At 46.5% G+C, this 14,673-nt stretch overlaps 1 protein-coding gene across 1 annotated transcript in view; it reads right to left on the bottom strand.

Annotated features, from left to right (window-relative positions):
• The window catches only part of CTPS2 (CTP synthase 2), a 149,173-nt gene that overhangs the window by 35,569 nt on the left and 98,931 nt on the right, over positions 1 to 14,673 (bottom strand). Inside the window, exon 14 of the mRNA XM_011940250.1 lies at positions 9,222 to 9,318. Within this exon, the coding sequence (XP_011795640.1) occupies positions 9,222 to 9,318 (97 nt within the window). The remainder of the gene's footprint in view (positions 1 to 9,221; positions 9,319 to 14,673) is intronic.

Here is a 14,673-nt window from a genome sequence, read left to right as displayed (position 1 = left end):
AAGGAAGGAAGGAAGGAAGGAAGGAAGGAAGGAAGGAAGGAAGGAAGGGTGGCCCGGGCACCCCAGTACCATTGATTCTGATTTGATTACACACCACGTTCCTAAGAGCAGTCCTCTGTCACAGGTGCCATGCAATGATCCTAGGAATGGGGGAAAATCTCAACAACAAAGTGACTCAGTCTTCCTTTCTGTCCTAGTCTTTTGGAGACAAAATAAAATGTTCACTTAAGAAGTAAATGTCAGCAAAGCTTTAGAGAAAGAAAACCAACAGAAGTCTTAGGACCTATAAAGCACTCCCAATGCAGACAGAAAGACACCAAAAATGTGAATAAAAGGGTTATCAGAAACAAAAACCACCTTTCTCTAATTTGCTACTGGGTAGATACTGCCTCATACAGAATATATTTTTACCCCTTTACTGGTCCTGCCCATGCCTACCTTCATGTGAGTCATCCTAGCAACTGAACCTCATTTTTTCCTTTCTCCTTTTGAGAGCCAAAATATCCCCCCAAAAAAGCTACACAAGTTAAAAGGTGTAAGCAACCCAAATGTTCACTGAGGGATGAATGGATAAACAAAATGTGCATATCCAGTCACACAATGGAATATTATTCTGCATTCGAAAGGAAGAAAATCCTGTCCCATGCTACGATATGGATGAACCTTGAAGAAAATATGTTAAGTGAAATAAGCCACTCATCAAAGGACAAATACCATATGATTCCACTTATAGGAGGTACCGATAAAACGGCAGAGTTCCCTGACCCCGCTTGCAGGAAGCGCGACAGGGGTGTGGCTCATCTGTTCAGCCACTATGGGCACTCAAACCCCTTATGGGAAGGGGAGCACACAGACGGGCAGGTGCAGGATCCAGGGTGAACACTTTTGGGCTCCGGCCGCACAGTAGCGTCTAGGAGTAGGTGCCTGTGACTACGGAAACTCCAGTGGGCTTGCTACAGCACTCTTTTAGCTCTGCCGTCCACAGACGGCTTAAGTGTTAGCCAGCTCAGTGCCTTCTTGGTGCCTGGGTTCTTGTCTGGCATTCAGAAAGAATCAGGTCACGCATGGGCTTGAAGGATGATGAATGCGGGGATTTTATTGAGTGGTAGAGGTGGCTGTCAGCGGGATGGATGGGGAGGAGGAAACGAGATGGAGTGGGAAGATGATCTTCCCCAGGAGTTTGGCAGTCCAGCGGCCGATCTCCTCTCCAATGGTCCCCAGCTGAACTCCTCTCATTTTCAGATGTTCCTTCTCTTCTCTCCTTCTCTGCCACATCGCTCTTCTGCTCAGGGAGTCTGGGGTTTGGGGTTTATATAGTACAGGATAGGGGGCATGGCAGGCCAAAAGGCAACATTTGGGTGTGAAAACAGGAATGCTTGTTCTTATTTAGGGCCACAGGCTTCCAGGCTTGAGGGTGGGGCCTTTGCCAGAGAATCGCCCTCTTCTATCCAGTATTTCCCTGTCTCCTGTCCGTATCATCTAGAGTAGTCAAACCCAAAGAGACAGAAAACAGAGGCCAGGCATGGTGGCTCATGCCTGTAATCCCAGCGCTTTGGGAGGCCAAGGTGGGCAGATCACTTGAGGTCAGGAGTTCGAGACCAGGCTGGCCAACATGGTGAAACTCCATCTCTACTAAATATACAAAAATTAGCTGGGCGTGGTGGTGGACGCCTGTAATCCCAGCTATTCAGGAGGCTGAGGCAGGAGAATCGCTTGAACCTGGAGGCAGAGGTTGCACTGAGCCAAAATTGTGCCACTGCACTCCATCCAGCCTGGGCAACAAAGCGAGACTCTGTCTCAAAAAAAAAAAAGAAAAGAAAGAAAGAAAATAGAATGGTGGTTGCCCAGGGGTCGGGGAAGGGGGAGTTGTTGTTTAATGGGTATAGTTTCCAGTTTTGCAAGATGAGAAGAGTTCTGGAGACTGTACAACAATGTAATGTACTTAACACAATTGAACTGTACACTAGGAAATGGTTAAGATGGTAAATTTTATGTTATGCATATTTTATCACAATTAATTTTTTTTTAAATAAAAAACAAAAAACATCCAGCCCCACTCTTGTCCACGATGTCCTCTTGCTCTGACTCACCCTTTATTCAAACCTCCTACTCCCACCCTTTGCAACCTGGCTTTTGTTCCTGTGACTTGACAGAACTGCTCTCTAAAATCCAGCAGGTCTGTCTTCAGCTGCCACCCTTCCCCTTCTGTGATCTCTGCTCCCCCAGGCACTTTTTGCCCCATCTACCTGTTCGTTATCCTCAACTGGGGACCCCTGCCCAAGACTGTACCCTCTTTTCTTCTCCCACATTCGCTCCCCTGGAAGCTATCATCCACATAGCTGTCCACTCCCATTCTATACCTTCTGATCCTTATCTTTCCCGTGGTGCCATATCTCCTATTTCCAGGGGGCTAAAGGCAATCACCCATAGCATCTAATACGTTGGTACAAAAGTAACTGTGGTTTTTGCCATTTTTGATGGCAAAAACCGCAATTACTTTTGCACCAACTGTTTGGAGGAACGGAGGCAAGATGGTGCACTTCCGGGTTCTTCATCCCGCCGTCCCCCGCCGGCTTTACGCGAAAATGCAGCGGGCGCCTAGGAGGGTGCAGACCAACCAGGCATGCGCCAGGTGACGTCAATCCGAAGAGACCAAGATTTACCTGGTCGCACCTGCAGAACGCCCCCGACACGCCCGTGCCCCGCCTATTGCCCTCCCACTCCTAGAAAAGGCGCTCTCGGCCCAGGTCCCACGCGGACTTCCTCAGTCCTCCACTCCTGTCGGGATGTCAGGACTGCTGGAACTCCATCCGAGAGCCCCACCGCGGGGGCGGGGAACTCTGCTGGCCTTCTTTGCCGGAGGCCAACAGACCTCTTCCCCACACCTTAGGTGACCAAAATAAACTTGCAGTTTTGCTCCTACCCTTGCCTACCTGCTAGTTCTTTTGTGCCCGCTCGGCTGGTCTTAGAAAAACAAATCACCAACCTAATAAAAAAGTAAAACCACTACCTGCTGGGCTTCATTACCTCTTTTCTTGGTAGAACTGCCTTGCTTTTACACAAATGTCTTTTTTGCACCAGTGTCTTAACTTACTTCACTTTTAAGACTAGCCGCATCCACACCTTCTGCTAATTAGGCATTTTAAAGACCAGAGTTCTCTTGTATGTGCAAGAATTTGCTGATGCTTATCTAATTCAGTGCTTATCTAATTCAAAGATCCTAAGAGGCTTCCCAGGGTGCAGATATTTCTTGTATTTCGCTTGCAGAGGGCTGGCAAACACACAATATTTTAAAAATGTAAATAAGTTGCCAACATTTAAAAGTCAGGAGATTTTACATAAAACTCCAGATTTCCAGATTCTCTTGAAAATTTAGAAGACTGGCAGCAGTGAATCCACAGTTCTTCATACAACTATCAACTGTGGAAGTCGCTTCTTTGATGGGGCACATGCTTGCTGATTTGCCACAGTCCCCATCACTCCTTACTGCCTTTCTAACTCTGAGGCTCAGTGTAGCTGTTGCTGATTGTTGAGCTTAAGCTGTGGCATTTCTCACACCTGCCTGTCTGCATTCCCTCCCTGGCCCTACTGGCCTAGATGCTCAGTGCAATACTGACTCAGTGCTTGTGTCCATCCTTAAGCTAAACCCGTGGTTTCAGACTGGCTTTCAGAAGAAGCCTAGGGTAGGGTCTTTGCTTTCTGCACTCCCTGCTCTCCGCCCACAAGACACTCCTGAAACCTGCAGAACCTTTTCTCAGGATTCTCAGTGAGGGCAGCATTCAGCTCTGGGAGCTGTTTGGGTTCTTCTGCCCCCTCTTTGATTAAGGTCCAGCCGTTTGGTACAGTGAGGTGGTCAGAGTCAGCTCAATGACGTTCTAACAAGTGACTTAACTTTGCTAAGATTCCTTTCTTTTTTTTTTTTTTTTTTGAGACGGAGTCTCGCTCTGCCGCCCAGGCTGGAGTGCAATGGCCCGATCTCAGCTCACTGCAAGCCCCGCCTCCTGGGTTTACGCCATTCTCCTGCCTCAGCCTCCGGAGTAGCTGGGACTACAGGCGCTTTTTTAGTAGAGACGGGGTTTCACCGTGTTAGCCAGGATGGTCTCGATCTCCTGACCTCGTGATCCGCCCGTCTCGGCCTCCCAAAGTGCTGGGATTACAGGCTTGAGCCACCGCGCCCAGCCTGGTTTTATTTTTTAAACTTCCTAATGTAATCACACCAGGAACCAGAAGCTGTTTTTCCATATCAGTGCTTTGATAAGAGACAAGAAAGCCAAAGCCATTTTTCTAGCCCCTGAAAACTTCTCCCCATTTCTTTCAGCTCTTTCACATTTTAGATTTAACCACTCTGCATTTGCAATGCCATAAACTGTACAGGGACTCCCAGCACTGGGTCTCAATATCTTTTTAAGGGGCCTCGTGCCTCTGTTCTTTCCAAACAAAACCCTTTTTCCCTTACATTAAAGCAGAACTGGTCGTTTTAGTCAAGTTCTTCTTTAATACGAGGAAATGCAAAGAAGGTCCCTGAAAGGAATGAAGCCTTTTCTTAAAGCATTCCATCTCAGTCCAGAAGGCTTCACTGGTATCTTGTATCCCAGAGTCGTGTCATGCTCCTGCCGGCATGAACCTGAGGAGCTCTCCCCGGCCTCCTCTGCCAGCTGTCATCTGCCTGCATCAAACCTCACTGTCCCCATGTCATCTGCTCTGAGGATGAGGGCCAGCTTCACAGAACTCTGGAAATCACCAGGTCCTGGTCTCCAGTTGTATAAACTGCACTGCCCTGGGCTCCTAATTCCTTCAAGTTTGTTGTGTTGCATTATCTCTTTTTTTTTTTTCCTTTTGTTTTTTGAGATGGAGTTTCACTCTTGTTGGCCAGGCTGGAGTGCAATAGCACAATCTCGGCTCACTGCAACCTCTGCCTCCCGGGTTCCAGCAATTCTCTTGCCTCGCTGGGATTACAGGCATGCGCCACCACGATTGGCTAATTTTGTATTTTTAGTAGAGACTGGGTTTCTCCATGTAAGTCAGGCTGGTCTCAAACTCCCGACCTCAGGTGATCCGCCAACCTCGGCCTCCCAAAGTGCTGGGATTACAGGCGTGAGCCACCGCGCCTGGCCCTATGTTGTGTTGCATTCTTAACTGGACCAGATACACCTCCCTATAGGGAGCCCACAGTACAACCCCACGCTCAAGGCCCACCTCTTTCCTCCTCTCTCTCCTGAGCCTGTGGGCCTTCTCTGCACCCTTCCACCTCGTGGCATTTCCCTGCTTCTAAGGGCAAGTGCTCCCTAACTGTTTGGGTGCTGGTTTGGAGGGCATAGAGAATTTGGGAGCTTTAAATTAGGTTGATGGCTGGACAAAATGAAGAAGAACATTTCATGTCACGTGAAAATGATATGAAATCAACTTCCGGCACCCATAAATAAAACTCTGTTGGGACACAGCCATGCTCATTCACTCACATATTTGTCTGTAGCTGCTTTCACACCACAATGGCTGCAAAGCCAAAAATATTTACTATCTGGTCCCTTATTGAAAAAGTGTACCAAAGGCCATTGAGGATCTCTTGAGGCCAAGAATTTGAGACCAGCCTGGGCAACAAAGAGATCCCATCTCTACAAAAATTTGAGGCCGGGCGCAGTGGCTCATGCCTGTAATCTCAGCACTTCAGGAGGCCGAGGCGAGTGGATCACCTGAGGTCAGAAGTTCGAGACCAGCCTGACCAATATGGTGAACCTGTCTCTACTAAAAATACAAAAATTAGCCAGGCGTGGTGGCAGGCCCCTGTAGTGCCAACTACTTGGGAGGCTGAGATAGGAGAATTGCTTGAACCTGGGAGGCGGAGGTTGCAGTGAGCCGAGATCATGCCACTGCACTCCAGCCTGGGCAACAGAGCAAGACTCCGTCTCAAAAAAAAAAAAAAAAAATTAGAAATTAGCCAGGCGTGGTGGCATGTGGCTGTAGTCCCAGCTACTCAGGAGGCTGAGGCAGGAGGACTGCTTGGGTCTAGGAGGTAGAGGCTGCAGCAAGTTACGATCACACCACTGCACTTCAGCCTGGACAACAGAGCAAAATCCTGTCTCTAAAATAAAGAAATAAATAAATTTGGGGCTAGTATTCCTACTAAATGCACACACATCAGATTGTGCAGTATTCAAACACGTGAGCTGAAATGGTCTGAAAAACATGTCCTTTCTAGCAGGTGGCAATTTGGTTTGGAAACCACACTCAACACAGACAAAGTCTTGCGTCCCTCGCTGGATGTCTTGCCAACACATCTGGGACTTGACCAAGCAAATTAAGGACAGGGTCTTGTAATATTTTAGAGACACTATCAAGTTGTTGACCATCCCTGAATGAGCTCCGAACCTTGTCTGAATTTCTTTGCGCTTTATTATGTTCCCATCTCTTGTGCTCTCAGTTGAGAGCCACAAGCAAAACAATAAAGTTTATTTTTGGAGTCTTAAAACCGTCTAATAACTTAGTTCCTCAGTGTTCCCCTGGCTCCCCTCTCACATGAGACTGATCCCTCCATCTCTAGCCACTCCTCATTCTATATTTCTTACTTTTCAAAGCACCCCACTTAAGACTTACCCACACTGTGCCACTTTCTCCCTGCTTTTCAAAAATCGTCTAATGAGTTAATTAATCGACTAATAGCATCACTATAAGGAGACAAGCCCTACTATCTAACTTTCCAGATAGTATAAGCTTTTTTAAGGCCAGACACAGTGACTCATGCCTGTAATCCCACCACTTTGGGAGGCTGAGGCAGGAGGATTGCTTGAGGCCAGGAGTTAAGGCCCAGCCTGGGCGACAAAGAGAAACCCTGTCTCTATTTTTTTAAATTAAAAATTTTTTTAAAAAGGAAAAAAATTAGTTTTTTAAAAATCGAGATATAATTTACATGCAATAAAATATACAGACCTGAAGGGTAGAGCATCAAGGAGTCTAACAATTGTGTATTTCAAGAGTTACCTTTTATTCTTTCTTTCTTTTTTTTTTTTTGAGACAGAGTCTCTCTCTGTCACCCAGGCTGAAGTGCAGTGGTGTGATCTCTGCTCACTGCAACCTCCACCTCCCGGGTTCAAGCTATTCTCCTGCCTCAGCCTCTTGAGTAACTGGGACTACAGGTGTGTAACACCATGCCCAGCTAATTTTTGTATTTTTAGTAGAGACAAGGTTTCACCATGATGGCCAGGCTGGTCTCAAACTCCTGACCTCAAGTGATCCAGCCACCTTGGCCTCCCAAAGTGCTGGGATTACAGGCATGAGCCACCATGCCTGGCCAAGAGTTACATTTTGGAGAGTGATTATAACACTAGACGGGGGAGCCAGGACAGCATGTTTTATTAGAAGACTAGAAAATGGTCTTTCTAGAACATGGGAAGAGTGTCCCAGCCCTAGTTCTGACTCTCCCAACTGTGTGCCACTTCATTTCTCAGTCCTCCATTTCCTCAGCTGAAAAATAAAGAGGTTGTATCAACTGACTTCTGAAAGCCCCCTTAGTCCTATTCTCTGTCATGAAATAGGATATGTATGCAAGCCAGTAGAGAAGTGGGGAGATGATGTCCTTCAATTCTGCCTAGGATGGGAGTAGCTCACTGCCTCATCCGTGGAGTTCATTCAATGTGCAGTTCTTTTTCTTTTCTTTTCTTTTTTTTTGTTTTTGAGACAGGGCCTTGCTCTGTTGCCCAGACTGGAGTGCAGTGATACAATCATGGCTCATTGCAGCCTCAACTCCCTGGGCTCAAGCAATCCTCCTGCCTCAGCCTCCTGAGTAGCTGGGACTACAGGTGTGTGCCACCACACCTGGCTGATTTTCTAAAATTTTTTTGTAGAGACAGGGTCTCACTATGTTGCCCAGGCTGAAAGGTTCTTGTTTAGACCAGGATTCAGCAGACTATGGACCAGCCCACAGTCATGGGATCCCCCTGACTGTTTCTGTTTGGCCCTTGAACTAAGAATGGTTTTTACACTTTAAATTGGTTGAAAAAATTAAATCAAACAATAATATTTCATGCCACATGAAAATGATATGGAATCAACTTTCAGCGCCCATAGATAAAGTTTTGTTGGGACACAGCCGTGCTCATTCAGTCACATATTTGCCTCTAGCTGTTTTCACACCACAATGGCTACAAAGCCAAAAATATTTACTATCTGCCCCTTTATTGAAAAAGTTTACCAACCCATAAGTCCTAATAAGGACTTCAGACTTGGGCACTATACACACAAGTAAATCAACATTTGAGGTAGCAAACGTTTTCACTTTGTAGCAATGAACAGAAATAGGGTTCTTTTTGTTCCTGCTGATAGAGACGGAGTCTTGCTCTGTCACCAGGCTGGAGTGCAGTGGCCGGATCTCAGCTCACTGCAAGCTCCGCCTCCCGGGTTTACGCCATTCTCCTGCCTCAGCCTCCGGAGTAGCTGGGACTACAGGCGCCCACCACCTCGCCCGGCTAGTTTTTTGTATTTTTAAGTAGAGACGGGGTTTCACCGGGTTAGCCAGGATGGTCTCGATCTCCTGACCTTGTGATCTGCCCGTCTCGGCCTCCCAAAGTGCTGGGATTACAGGCTTGAGCCACCGCGCCCGGCTGTTTTAAACAATAAGTTATTCTTATGTAACATGCTAATTTATGAAAACAGTTCCACAGAAATTAGAATTAACCTTTCGGGGAGTGGAAAGATCAGCAAATAGCAAATGGCAAGCCATCTCCCCACACTGGGGCTGCCAGGGAACAGAGAAATACGCTTCTGAGATGCACAACTGCCCTCCTACTTGGAAGTTCATTTGTGAGTCACTAAGACCAGGTAAACAGACATTAAACAGGGAACTGGTTCAAATGTAAAAGAGAGAACCATGGATTCAAAAGAACTGAGTGTGAATCAGGGCTCTCTCTCCCAGTCCAAGTTCATCTCCAGGAGCTTCGGTAACTCACAAAACAGCCCAATGAACAGGAGGTAGTCATGCAGATCAAACGCGGAGGGGCATTCAATGTGTTCTACTGAGGCCAGCCCAAGGGACAAGCTTACTAGGGAGAGGACAAGCTTACAGAGCAGAGGGTCAGTGAGGGTAAGGGAGATGGGAAGAGGGAGAATCAGGGCCCTCCAAGGATGCTGGAAGGGGCAGGGGTGAGTCTCCATCACCCAGAGTATGGGGCATCTGCAGTCACACGAGCGACATCCGACGTCTTGTAAAATAAACAACATGGGAAACTTACTTAAGATTGAATTTTCAGTTTTGAAAACAGTTCTTCTTATTCCCAGTCTCATGGTTCCTCCCAAATTGCCAGGGTTGTGCTCAGGCATATCAATCACCTTAGAAAACAAAACAAGTTCAGTTTTGCCATCTTGTAAAAATGTCATTTCCCAAATTTCAAGCTTTACTTTTAGAGGAATGATCATTGGGTAAGCATGGTCCCTAAACTATAACATTTGATCAGTCTTTCCAATGATCATGTTCAAATACAGGCATGATGTAGACACACCGCACATTGTACTTCCTTTCCATCTGCTTCTCATCTTTCATTTAAATCACTTATAAATAATGTATCAGGAGCATCTTGATGATGTCCCTCCTGCCATTACTCAAACTGTCAGTTCTAAGTAGTCCTCCCACTTCAATATCTGGATTGCTGAGGCCTCCCACATCAGTGTTCATATCTTTCATGATAACCCTCTTCCCACTGCCCAGTGCATTCCCTAAAGATTTTCCATAAGCAAATCTATCAGTACTTCTACTATGGAAAGGTATACCAAAAGAACCTATTTTTAGAAAACCATCAGAGGGATTCCAAAAAAGAGAAAGAAAGAAAGACAGAAAGGAAGGAAGGAAGGAAGAAGGAAGGAAGGAAGGAAGGAAGGAAGGAAGGAAGGAAGGAAGGAAGGAAGGAAGGAAGGAGGAAGATGAGACAAAAGAAAAGAAAAAAGAAAAAGAAAAAGTAGTATCATCCAGTCTAGCACACTCTGTGGGTCAGAAACTTAAGTGGCATCCTTGATCACTCCCTCTCCCTCATAGCCACTCTGTCAAGTCCTGTGGATTCACCCCCTCCAAAATTCCCGCATCCATCCACTTTTCTCCAGCCCTCCCCCAGGCTACAGCAATGGCTCACTGACTGGCCACTCAACACTCCCATGGCCCCAGCACACCCTGCCTACTACAGGCAGAGTGGTCTATTCACACAGCAAATCTTAGTGCGGCATTCTTTCTTGCTTGAAACCCTTGACCTCATGGTATCGGGCCAGCCTAACCCTCCAGCCTTATCTCAGATTCCCTGCCCCTCTCATCCTGAGAGCTGGTTCTTTGAGTTTTTCAACTGCATCTCCTTTCTTCCTGCCATGGCGACTTGGCACATGCTGTGCCTTCTGCCTGGACAATCTCCTCCCATTCCTCAAATGAAACCATCCTTAACCCTGAAATCTTAGCTCAACTATCCAACATCAGCCACTCCAGGAGCTGGTATTTCTGGGAACCGTAGCCAAGTCAGTGTCCTCTATCTGTGCCCTCACAGAACGAGGTTCTTCCCCATCCCTTCCCTTCTCTCAGTTTGTGTCTGGCGAGTGCTTTGTGGGAGAGACAGTCAATCTTTGAGAGCCGGAGTGGCTTTATGTTTATGATTGCAATCACACCGCAGAAATTGAGAAACAGGTGATTTTTATGAAAAGCTTGTCTCGTAACTCATCCGTTTTCTCAGTTCTGTTCACTATGATCTCATGGTTTCATTTCATCTTCTTTTCTAAAGTTGTTAGAACAGACTACAGTTGGGTGAGTCAACCTGTTCTAATGGAATTGCTTGAGCTTCCCTCTCATAAAACCTTTCCTTTGTTGTTGCTGTTGTTGTTTTTCCCATACTGTAATTGCCACACATTGCTCTACAGGAATCTTTGACAACTGGAATTTTCTGAGGTAAAAAATTCCCAAGAAAATGTCTGATCTTATTAGTGCCCCAGAACTTTCCAAGCCATCTGAACCCAGTGTCCCGAGCTCGTTCCAAGAGTTACTTCAGGGAAAGGGTGGAGAAGAAACTCGATGACCTCCCTTGTTAGACGGAGTGCTCAATTCTCAAGTGCTCTTGGCCTTGGCATCTTGTTCCTATCTTTGGTTGGCTAATTATGGCTAGGTTAAGTATTACTGGGGTGAGGTGAGAGAGGGCATTCGCTTCTGGCTGATGAAGCTGAGTTGCACATAGATGCCTGGCCTCTCTATGTATTCTCTAAATCAGGTAAGGCTGCACTACCTGCCACAGATTCAGAAGTCCTATGTGTATTCAGAGCCTCAACTTCCATTTAAGTTTCAGACAACCTGAACCATCTAGGCAGACTACAGGGATAACCTCCCCTAATTTCTTGATAGAAGTGCACTATGACTCTTCAGTCTACCCTTCCACACTGTGTTGGGTTCCAATACCCAAGAAGAGTCTTTACATGTAGTTTGTTCAGTTACTGGCAAGGTTGGTATTCAAGAAACATTCTGGTGTGAAGCATTGAGATTAGAGTAAAATTAGCCAACTAAGAACAGGAGGCCAGGCGCAGTGGCTCATGCCTGCAATCCCAACACTTTGGGAGACCAAGGCAGACAGATCACTTGAGCCAGAAGTTCAAGACCAGACTGGACAACATGGTCTCTACAAAAAATACAAAAATTAGCTGGGTGTGGTGACACAGGCTGCAGTCCCAGCTATTCAGGAGGCTGAGGTGGAAAGATTGCTTGAGCCTAGGAGGCGGAGGTTGCAGTGAGCTATGATCACACCACTGCACTCCAGCCTGGGCAACAAAGCAAGACCTTGTCTCAAAAATGTGAAGAAAAAGAACAGGAAACCTGCCTTACTGCTTACTTGGGATGAACTTGACAAGCACTTTAAGACCAGAAAATATTTCCAAAAGTGAAGTGTAGGGGGTGGGGAGGTGGGAAGTGGGGAGAGAAGGAAAATGCAGTAGGCATAGGGGCTGCCTAAGAGCATTAAAAACTCCTTCAACAAAGTGAGAGAAGTCTAAAAAGTCCTCAAAGAATACTATGAGATGCCGGGCGCGGTGGCTCAAGCCTGTAATCCCAGCACTTTGGGAGGCCGAGACGGGCGGATCACGAGGTCAGGAGATCGAGACCATCCTGGCTAACCCGGTGAAACCCCGTCTCTACTAAAAATACAAAAACTAGCCGGGCGAGGTGGTGGGCGCCTGTAGTCCCAGCTACTCGGGAGGCTGAGGCAGGAGAATGGCGTAAACCCGGGAGGCGGAGCTTGCAGTGAGCTGAGATCCGGCCACTGCACTCCAGCCTGGGCGACAGAGCGAGACTCCATCTCAAAAAAAAAAAAAAAAGAAAATACAAGTTTAAGTCATCAAGAGTAAAATGTAGTATTTAGGCCTTACACTAGAGTATTAGTTCACATTATCCCTGCTGTTTTCAGAAGTAATAAACACTACCTTCTCCTGAAATGATAGCACAGAAAGAAAATCCAGGGTATAAACGCCACTGTGATCCTCTGATTAAAACATGCTAGCGTAGGAACCATTGGATAAGGCAAAAAATGCTAGAGAAGAGGTGGGAAGCAGGTGAAAACAGGTCTCTAGTACCAAATGTTGCCCTGAACATCAGTGAAAGGAGAAAAGCAGGGAGAGAATTAACAGGCAAGTCGCTGATGGAGTGAGGGAACAGGAGGGTTCTGTGTGGGCCTAGCTTAGGAGGTCTCATCTGGGAATCACCATTGCATACTCAGGCAAAGAAGAACACCACCAGGCACCAGCTGGTGGAACCCCAACGCTCAGGAAGGGGAAGGTCAGGGGAGGGCAGAGACTAGGTGCCCAAGCCTGACACACCAGCTGCCTTGCAGAGTTATCAGATGATCCTACAAGCTAGACCCTACAAGATGATGATGGGTGGCTGCCTCTTGGGCTATAAGCAACCTGATTCAGCAGCAAAAATTAACAAAAATGTCTTTCTTCCCTGCATTCCTTCTACTAAAAGGCTGAGAGACAGAAGAACATCACAGTTTCAAAACATACCTATTTTATCACTACTGGGGTGGTTAAAGAAATAATCTCGCCAGGCGCGGTGGCTCAAGCCTGTAATCCCAGCACTTTGGGAGGCCGAGACGGGTGGATCACGAGGTCAGGAGATCAAGACCATCCTGGCTAACACGGAGAAACCCGGTCTCTACTAAAAAATGCAAAAAACTAGCTGGGCGAGGTGGCGGGCGCCTGTAGTCCCAGCTACCCGGGAGGCTGAGGCAGGAGAATGGTGTAAACCCGGGAGGCGGAGCTTGCAGTGAGCCGAGATCTGGCCACTGCACTCCAGCCTGGGCGACACAGCAAGACTCCGTCTCAAAAAAAAAAAAGAAATAATCTCAAATATGCGTGAGATTTAACACCAACATTTCCAAAATACTCTAGATCTAGATGCATCTGAAAGGAAAACGCATCTTCCGTTGCAAAAGGATTGCCTTTGCTTCCTCTAATTCAGCCTAAATACTGGCTGTCATCTGATCCCCAGATCTGCCCTCTCTTGGAATTGAGCCATATAGCACGAGAAAAATAAGAAAGGATCAATAAGTGATAAAGCTTTAGGAGATGTAAAAGCAGCATGTAAGGATAAATATGGCACTAATTAATCTTTACTGATGTTTTCTGCAGCCCATAATAAAAGTGTAATGAGTTCAAGACTTTACAGCATCCCAAGTGCCTTAAACAACAAAGTCTACAGGAGTGAGGTTCTCTTAGCAACAGTGAAATTCCTGACGGGACCTACCTGACCTGCCCTTAAGGTAAGCCCGGCTTTCCTCTTGTTCCTTATCTTTGAATATTTCACCTGGAGACAAAGGGAAAGCCTACTCACCAGCAGCTATTTCTATTTCCAGACTCTTAGGCAACACATAGCAATTTCCTCTAGCATTTTTTCTTTCCATTTTGTAGCACCGGGGTTTCATCATGTTGCCCAGGCTGGTCTTGAATTCCTGGGCTGAAGCAATCTGCCCGCCTTGGCCTCCCAAAGTGCTGGAATTCTAGGCATGAGCCACCACGCCTGGCCTCCTCTAGTGTTCTTTACAAGTATTCTCCAACTCATTCCTTTCCTACTACTCATTAGGTTTTCAAGCCTGATTCTGACTTTGATTCTAAGTCATATCCAAGTTGTACATAAAGTATCAAGCAGTTTTACATCAGCATTACTTTCCCTAATGTTGGGTTACACTGCTAGCTCCAGCAGCCTCCACCCCTACAGACTAAACCTAAACTTTTCTGGGTGGCTCTCAGGTCCTACCTCACACAGGAGCCCAGACTAGCCATGCCCTCCTTGTGTATTCTAACCTGTAGCTTCTACCTCAGCTAGCTGGGGCCATTGTCAATGGCACCTCCGCTCTCCTACCCACCACCATACTACACACAGACCGCCTCCTTCTCTACTTTTCCCAAGATGCCTTCTCCCTCCCATTCCTCAGGCTTTAGGGGCTCCCTCCAGTTCCCCTTACTGCCTCATAATTAATGCCATTGTTATGCTCAGCCTACCAAATAAATAACCTATACATTGTCAATTCATTTTCAGTAACTCATTGTAGGAGACTGAATAATGCCTCCCCCACCCCAAAGCTATCCACATCCTAGTCCCTGAAACCTATGAATCTGTGGCAAAAGGGACTTGCAGATGTGATTAAGTTGAGGAATTTTTTTTTTTTTTTTTTTTTT

Source organism: Colobus angolensis, unplaced genomic scaffold (genome assembly GCF_000951035.1).
Source record: "Colobus angolensis palliatus isolate OR3802 unplaced genomic scaffold, Cang.pa_1.0 Scaffold188, whole genome shotgun sequence".
NCBI lineage: Eukaryota > Metazoa > Chordata > Mammalia > Primates > Cercopithecidae > Colobus > Colobus angolensis.
The sequence above is the reverse complement of the archived record's forward strand: the minus strand, read 5'-3'. Positions and strand labels throughout refer to the sequence as shown.